At 39.8% G+C, this 9,076-nt stretch overlaps 1 protein-coding gene across 3 annotated transcripts in view; it reads left to right on the forward strand.

Moving 5' to 3' along the window:
- Positions 1-7,741, forward strand: part of DSE (dermatan sulfate epimerase) — a 33,811-nt gene extending 26,070 nt beyond the window's left edge. For 2 of the 3 annotated variants that reach the window (XM_057413173.1, XM_057413174.1), the window contains 3 exons: positions 695-934; positions 2,426-2,633; positions 5,309-7,741. In XM_057413173.1, coding sequence (XP_057269156.1) covers positions 695-934; positions 2,426-2,633; positions 5,309-7,064 — 2,204 coding nt within the window. In that variant the 3' untranslated portion in view covers positions 7,065-7,741. The remainder of the gene's footprint in view (positions 1-694; positions 935-2,425; positions 2,634-5,308) is intronic. The other variant, XM_057413175.1, reaches the window with a different exon arrangement.
- Positions 7,742-9,076: the final 1,335 nt, after the last annotated feature.

Here is a 9,076-nt window from a genome sequence, read left to right on the forward strand (position 1 = left end):
GGCTTGTGTTTGTGGAGGCTGAAAGTTAACCTAGTTGGAAAAATAGTTTTATTCTGGGAATGAGGAATCTGCATTTGGAATTAACGATGAAAAATTTTTAACGATGCAAAATAACTTCTATTTGGATAACCCTTTAGGTTGTCCGACAAACTGTAAATGTAAGTAGAACGGAGCATGTCTTAAAACAGAGCAAATTAGCAGAATATCAGTTAACTGCAGCTCAGATGTGAACTGCTTTGTATTTTTAAAGTTTGAGGATCTCCTTACCACACTGGAGATCATAACAGTGAAAAATGACTGATCAGAATATTTGCATTATTGGAGCCCTCTAGTGGGGACCTTACGTTGTTTTTATACAGCTTTAATTTTAAATACAATAAATAGTCTTAGCATGGCTCTTCCCTTTTTGCATGTCTTGAATGCATTAAGGAAATTTTCCTTTTAAGATTGAAAGCATAATCCCACATGATTAGCAAAAGGTGTTTGATAATTTTTCCCTGCTCTTGTAATCTTGCTTTGCTCTGTTTAGGTACAGTGTTTTTACACCCTAGAACTACAGGGACACTAGGCTGTATTATATAGGGTTTTAGATTGCAGATTACTCGCTGTAACGGATCCTACTGTGGGAGTACAGATGACATAATCTGTGATCTGTAATGTTTTAATTAGATTTGCCAACATCTTTCTCTTTCAGGCTACCTTCAGGAAGCTTACTTGTGGACCAAGCAAGTGTTGGCCATCATGGAGAAATCAGTAGTCCTGCTGCAGGAGGTCACAGATGGCTCCCTTTATGAAGGGGTGGCTTATGGCAGCTACACAACTAGATCGCTGTTTCAGTACATGTTTCTTGTCCAAAGGCACTTTGATATCAATCACTTCAGCCACCCCTGGCTCAAGCAGCACTTTGCATTTATGTACAGGACTGTCCTGCCAGGTAGGTCCACTGAGTGAATGAAGATGACTTGTAATCCTTGAAACAGCTGTAAAGTTCATACTTTGAAAAAGGCCATTTGGAAAATAAGTTTGTACTCGGATTTTTTTTAAATAACCTTTTCCTTGGATTTTACTTTCATAATTCATCAAAACAGCAACATCCTTGTTTAGCACGGCTTATTAATGATCATTGTTTATTAAACTCCAGCTTTTAAAACCAGTGAAAAGATGGAAATATCATTTGGGAGAAAAAGCAGTCCTTCACAGTTTGATTTCTGGTTTTTGAAGTTTGAAACAGACCTATTTCTTGGGGCTTCTGTTTGGAAAATAATGTTCTTCAAGATTCATATTGATTTTTTCGTTTGTCAAAAATCATCACCCTAAAAGATTAGGTGAAAGGAATAGCAAACGATGAAGCCACAAGTAAAAGTATCAATAAAGTGTAGGAAAGTTTTACATGATCACCAGTTTTCCACAAAACAGTAAAACAGATTTTTATAGCTTATTTATTATAATATTTTTCTGCTGGAAAATGTCATTGAATCAAATTATAGGTTTCTCTGTGCAGTCCAGGGGTACATGAACCATTTTCTTTTGTCAATGTAAGAGTTAAACAAAAATATATAACATCAATAATAGGTGAATCTTGCAGACATTTTAATATTTCTGTTCTCTTGTTGGATCTCTCTACTGCAGTGAGTTTTAGCATCTCTGATTTGAAGTCTTAGTTGTGACTGAAAAATGGAGATGTGCAAATACAAAACCAGTTATAAGTTAATAAATATTGCTGACCCCTTCTAGCTTTCAGAAAAGATTGGGTTTCAGGCAGCCTTGCAAGTTTTTTTATGATGGTTTTCTGTTGCTTATTTGCAGGACAATTCATTAGGAACTTGTACTGTTCCTGGTTAAAAAGACTGTGATATCTTTATTTTGGCTATAAGAGCCTCAGATCTAGCCATGTATGTAAGGGGGGTTGAGCGCAGCTTTAGCATGCTAGTACAGGGACATAAGGAATTGTGCTGACTCCGTGTGAAACTTCAGCCATTTACTGGCGATTGGTTCCTAAGAGCAAAGTGAACTCATGCTAGCTGGTTTAGGGTGAAGCTGATTTATTTTACCTTGGGGACACCTCTTTTTTCTTGGTTTGGAAAGTTTGGATTGACATAGGAAAAGAGAAAGCTATGAACCTTTTCCAGATTTGAGAGAGGAGAGGAAGTGGATGGGACAGTGCTGCTTACATTTTCTGCAATACTTTGACTGACTGTAGTTCAAAGTTAAAGAAGAAAGGTGAGTATTCAAGTTAGCTACAGCAGAAGGAAACAGCTCCTGTGTAACCTGTTTACGGCTCATTTACAAGTAGGTCTATAAACATCTGAAAAGGCTGCTTCTGTTTGTGTCTGTTTGTACTGCTTGGCTTCACCGTCATGCTGTACAAACACATCTTTGTACATTTATTTGTTCTTCTTTACATTCCTGTTCACTTTTTCCCAAGGGTTTCAGAGAACTGTGGCCATCGCGGATTCCAACTATAACTGGTTCTATGGGCCAGAGAGCCAGCTGGTGTTCCTTGACAAATTCGTCATGCGCAACGGCAGTGGGAACTGGTTGGCAGAACAGATCAGAAGGAACCGAGTGGTGGAGGGCCCAGGGACAGCATCCAAAGGGCAGAGGTGGTGCACTCTCCACACTGAATTTCTCTGGTATGAAAGGGAATGAGTGGGCTCAAAAGGAACCTGACAGCTGTTTGGTGATAATTCGTTATCTTTAGATTTGTACTGTAGAAGCTGAGATTGAGTTGGGCATGTGTGTCCAGTCATTTGGCTCAAAAGAACTGCTTCACTTAGCATAGATGTACAGTATACATTGCTACAAGGAACACCTTGGTCTTGTCTTACATTTGCTTTTGCATTTTCTTTCTGTTGTATATTGTTTTTATAAAATACAAGCAGTTCCAAAAGGACTGAAAACTTGTTTGCATGTATTTGGTTTGTTTGGTCTATTCTTGTTATTTTTAATCCCATTGTATTCTGTCATAATTAATTAGGTGAATATTTAAAGCATAGTTTTCTTCTGAAAGCTATAAGTAGTAATATAAACTTTCTTTTAAAAGCTAAAGTAATGTAAGCAGTAAGGCTACTATTAGTTGTTCTTGCACACTACTTCATATGTTAGGCTCAGAAAAAAATATAATAGAGACTAGATCCATATTTTCCATCTAATTTACAGCTCTGCTTACTTGTATGTCAATCTTCTAAAGGTAAGAAATGAAAAAGACCCAAGAGGCTCTAGATATGCATATAAACTCCCTCAGTCTGTGAAGACAGGTGCATTTCCAAGGAGTCAGTGTAGCTCCATTTCTCTCTCTCAGAAGAAAAATATTACTGAATAGATAGTGATTGGCATTTATGATATGCATATAACAATGCATATTTACTAGGCTCCAAGCACCCTTAATATTGTTATTTGCAAAATACAGAATCTCTTCTCTACAAACCCATTTTAACATTCTTTTCTCCTGCCTCTCCATGGAAATCTGGGGAGTTTATACTTACAAAATACTTTTTGTTTTCAAAGGGAAAGAAATTTTCTAAGAGCACATGAATATATCACAGTATCACAGTATGCTAGAGATTGGAAGGGACCTCGAAAGATCATCTAGTCCAATCCCCCTGCTGGAGCAGGAACGCCTAGATAATGTTACACAGGAATGTGTCCCGGCAGGTTTTGAATGTCTCCAGGGAAGGAGACTCCACAACCTCCCTGGGCAGCCTGTTCCAGTGTTCCGTCACCCTCACTGAGAAGAAGTTTCTTCTCAAGTTTAAGTGGAACCTCTTGTGTTCCAGTTTGTACCCATTACCCCTTGTCCTATCACTGTTTGCCACTGAGTAGAGCCTGGCTCCGTCCTCATGACACTCCCCCTTTATATATTTATAGACACTTATAAGGTCACCCCTCAGTCTCCTCTTCTCCAAACTATAGAGACCCAGCTCCCTCAGTCTCTCCTCATAAGGGAGATGCTCCACTCCCCTAATCATCCTCGTTGCCCTGCGCTGGACTCTCTCCAGCAGCTCCCTGTCCTTCTTGAACTGAGGGGCCCAGAACTGGACACAATATTCCAGATGCGGTCTCACCAGGGCAGAGTAGAGGGGAAGGAGGACCTCTCTCGACCTACTAACCACCGCCCTTCTAATACACCCCAGGATGCCATTGGCCTTCTTAGCCACAAGGGCACAGTGTTGGCTCATGGTCATCCTGAAAATATATGAAAAGAAAAAAAGCAAAAAGAAAATAAAATACCTGAATATTCCAACAGTTGCCTTTCCTTGTGCTGCAGTGTTGCTCTTGTGGTGGGCATGTCCATTTGAATTAGATTCTCGGGAAAGAGGTCTGGTTTGGGGGGAATCTCCATCAAGGAGCACTAGATACAGATCAGGCCCTCGTACTGGTTGGAATTACCCAAAGCCTTATGCAGGACGTGAGCTGTGACTGTCTAGGTCCTGACAGAGGCTCCTGGTTAGCTGTAGAGTGGATGTAGAGATGAACCATCTAACAGAAATATTAGTGAGCTTAATGATGGTTTTGTTTATTTTGGTTGCTTAAAAACAATGCCAGAAGGTTAGGCTTTGTTTTCCATGGTTGTTTTGAGCTTTTGATTATTAACTCCTGTAGATAAAATAAAACAAAAATAAAACAAAGCCATGTAACCTTTTCTAGAATTAAAACTTCATTTTAAACCAAATGTCTTGTATCTTGCAATTTACACAAGAAAGACATGCAAGTTTTTCTTCAGCTTAGTTGGAGAAGGAAACTAACATACACTAAGTGATATAAATCATAATAATTTATCCTTTAAAATGACTGTTCATCAGTTTTTAGTTTATTGCTAATTCTGTTTGGAGACTACACGCTTCTATAATCATCAACTTGGGAAACAGGTAATCTGCTTCTCTTGGCTAAATAGTCAAAAAATAGGTGCAAATGTTGATGTCTAGAGCAAAATAAACAGTGTCTACAGCACATTTTTAAAGATTTGTATTGCAGTCAGTAGCTTTATGATGTAAGACAAAATGTAGCTAGTTTAAAATTAGTGGTACTCTTATTTTCGGAGTGCAGGAGGATTGCTTGCTTTAAATGTGGAGCAGATGCTTTCAGCTATTGTTCTGTAAAAAGCACAACACAAATTTGCATAGGGATTACTATGATAAATACCATTACAACTATATGATTAGTTCACTCAGGAAGCACATGTGCGGCCTTTATACTGTTAGCTTGCTCCTTGATGTAAATATCAAATCAGTTTTTGAATTTAGTACAGGTGCTGATAATGGAACTAGTCGAGTGATTTTTAAACCCATTTTCCTTGTCTTTTGGGCAGGTACGATGCAAGTTTGCGCTCTATACCTCCACCAGACTACGGGGTTCCTAAGCTGCATTATTTTGAGGACTGGGGAGTAGTAACCTATGGAAGTGCTTTGCCAGCTGAAATCAACAGGCCTTTCCTTTCCTTCAAGTCAGGAAAGCTGGGAGGACGTGCAATATATGATATTGTTCATAAGAACAAGTACAAAGAGTGGATCAGGGGGTGGAGGAACTTCAATGCCGGCCATGAACACCCGGACCAGAACTCCTTTACTTTTGCTCCCAATGGTGTACCTTTCATAACAGAAGCCCTGTATGGGCCAAAATATACTTTTTTTAATAATGTATTGATGTTTTCTCCTGCCGTGTCCAAGAGCTGCTTCTCCCCATGGGAAGGGCAGATTACAGAAGACTGTTCCTCAAAGTGGCTTAAATATAAACATGACTTGGCTGGTGACTGTCAGGGACGAGTGGTTGCCGCCATGGAAAGAAGCGGAGTGGTGTTTATCAGGGGAGAAGGAGTGGGTGCATACAATCCTAAACTGAAGCTGAGAAAATTGCAAAGAAACCTCATACTTCTCCATCCCCAGCTTCTTTTGCTAGTGGACCAAATCCATCTAGAAGATGACAGTCCCCTGGAGGCAGCAACCAGTTTCTTCCACAATGTGGATGTGCCTTTTGAAGAAACAGTTGTTGACGATGTCCATGGGGCTTTTATTAGGCAACGTGATGGCATATATAAGATGTACTGGATGGATGACACTGGCCACAGCGAGAAGGCTACCATTGCCTCAAGGATGTATCCTCGAGGCTACCCTTACAATGGGACAAACTACGTGAATGTAACAACCCTCTTGCGGCATCCCATCACAAGAGCCATTTACCTTTTCATTGGGCCCTCTGTTGATGTGCAGAGTTTCACCGTCCGTGGAGATTCCCCACAGCTGGATGTTTTTGTAACCACCAGTGAGCATGCCTACGCGATGTACCTGTGGCCTGTTGAGGATGGGTCCCGCTCTGCCTTTGCACAGGTTATTGCAGACAGACAGAAAATTGTCTTTGACCGAGCCTCTGCCATTAGGAGCTCTGCAGTGCCAGAAGTGAAGGACTACATAGGGATTGTGGAGAGGAACCTGCAGCATTTTAAGCCTGTTTTCCAGCAGCTTGAGAAGCAGATTTTGTCTCGTGTACGCAACACAGCTAGCTTTAGGAAGACTGCTGAGCGCCTGCTGAGGTTTTCAGATAAGAGACAGACAGAGGAGGCCATTGACAGGATATTTGCAATCTCACAGAAGCAGCAGCATGGCAGAGCAAAGAAAAACAGAAAGGTAGCCAAAGGCTACAAATTTGTTGATGCCGTTCCTGACATTTTTGCACAAATTGAGGTAAATGAAAGAAAAGTGCGACAAAAGGCACAGACTCAAGCACAAAAAGAGTTGCCTATAGATGAAGATGAGGAAATGAAAGATCTTCTGGATTTTGCAGATATTACTTATGTGAAGCACAAAACTGGGGTGTCAATCAAAGGCCGATCAGGGCTAGCACAGATGGTGACAACTGCTCGAAGTAGTGCCCCATCAATATCAGCTTCTTATACCCGTCTCTTTCTAATCCTCAACATTGCAATTTTTTTTGTCATGTTAGCAATGCAGCTCACATATTTTCAGAAGGCCAAGAGACTGCATGGCCAAAGATGTCTGTATGCAATACTTTTAGTAGACAGCTGTATATTATTGTGGCTGTATTCTTCCTGTTCTCAGTCACAATGTTAGCAGAAGACCTCTACTAGTCGACCAGTTTATGGTCATATATGTCTATGCAAAAGCATTAACCCTAATAGGGCCAAAGTTTATCTTCTTATTTCTGAAACATTCAAAAAACAGCTGAGGGAAGGTTGGTTTCAGATCAGAAGGGATGGAAGAATAGGACAAGCAATGAATATCTCAGAAGACTAAGTACTTATTAAGTACTCCTGTGTTTTGAGTCAGCATTTGCAACTGAGGGGATGTTATGCTTTTTTCATCAGAGTTCAGTAATGTAAAGATGTAATTAATTTTTTTTATGAGGAGAGCCCTCTTACTAGATTTGTTTCTAAGGGCTTTTTTATACAGAACTGGGTTTGCATTTAGTGAGTTTCCATTTCAGGCTGCTATGGATGTCTCTGGCCGTTCTCTTAAGAAAAGGACATTCAAACACAAGTATACAAGGCAGATCTTAGCAGTAGACTTAATTTCTCACTGCCAAACCAAAGAATGCTTCAATATGGGACACTCCTGTGTAATTATTGCAGACTCTTACATTATGTCATCTCTTCCATGCTTTACTGTCTGGGATGGTGGGAAAAGACAGTCGTGTCAGTACTTGCCAGGTGAAAGGCACAACAGTAGTAGGCAGTAGCAGAAGGCAAGTATATGGCTAACGCAAAGTATAAAGGAACAAAATTCTCAGGAAAAAAAAAACAAAAACCTTTTCTCTTTCAGTCAGTTGTAGACTGTAGAATGATAAATGCTGTAGGGTCTGTTCTCAACTTTACAAAGCAGCATTTCATAAAAGGTTTCTGTAGTTTGAATAACATCTTAGTAGGGAAAAAAATGTCCTAGATCACTGCCCTTCAATATGCAATTGTAAAAATACAAACAAAAACCAAAGCGATCCTGTGGTAACCTCAGCAATTGCAGTATGGAAAAAGAGGTATTAAGGAAGCATTTAATGTCTTTTTGCTGTTCACATGACTAAAACCAGAGGACAGTTAAAATTGTGTGAACAGCCTGTTCTCTATAAAGTACCAGCAAGGGTTCTGCAAACTCTTACTGGCCCCGGGTAAATTATTTGGGCATTAGTGGTAAATAGAATCATGTGGTTTATAACAAAAATAAGTTTGACATCTCCACATATATCCCCTTCTGTTCATTAAACTGATTTAAAAAAAACACGTAAGTATTTGAGAGAATGGAAGCTGTATGGAATTGGGGTATATCTGTATGTCTTTACAGAAACACAATTCTTCCAGTACATTTGCTAAATAAAAACATTATAATTGTCTCTGTGGTTCTTTGATTAAAATATTTTCCAGCTAGTGATCCAGTTCTGAGCACTGTATGCGCATACATAAGCCCTACTCCAGGTTCCAATGCCTGGATTTATCTAATGAAATTTGGTACGTTTAGTTTGAGTAAAGATTTAGAACCCTGGTTAATATCTGATCTATGCAGTCAGTGGAGAAAGAGAGCCTTCAGATAGCTATTTGGTCCACCTAAGACCTCAAATCATCTTTTTCCCTAATTGCAAAAGGCATGTAGGGTGGTTAATCACCAATTTCAAATCACCCACTTAACTGCTTAAGGTGAAGGGAGCTGAGCCTGGCAAGGGTCACCCAGTATAGCTCTTATGTTTGTAGTCTTGCCTGCTGAAAGTATGACTAGATTGTGACAGGCCGTGTATCACTGGGAATCTCCTTGTTTCTGCCTTTGCACTGTGATGACATGAAGACAGGCAGAAATAGCAGTGGGGTGATGTTCAGTTTCAAAGACACTGTTGGTTAGTTTTTCAATGTTAGGTAATACTAATTTTGAAATAGGTAATATTATTGCCAATGGAAAACCAAGATGCAAGTACTATTGCAGTCTTCTATGGCCAGGCACCTCCTTTCACTGGCAGCCAGTGCCATAAAATTGCCCCAGGATAATTCAAAGAGTTATTATGCATTATAAGCAAATTACCTATGCTTGTGTATCCATGTCCTCTTTGAGGACAAAGGAAAATAAAGAGCTGTGGTAGCTTTTAG

The sequence above is a fragment of the Pezoporus wallicus genome, unplaced genomic scaffold (genome assembly GCF_028554395.1).
Source record: "Pezoporus wallicus isolate ANWC-B61680 ecotype Strahan unplaced genomic scaffold, APGP_CSIRO_Pwel_v1 contig_7505, whole genome shotgun sequence".
Lineage (NCBI taxonomy): Eukaryota > Metazoa > Chordata > Aves > Psittaciformes > Psittacidae > Pezoporus > Pezoporus wallicus.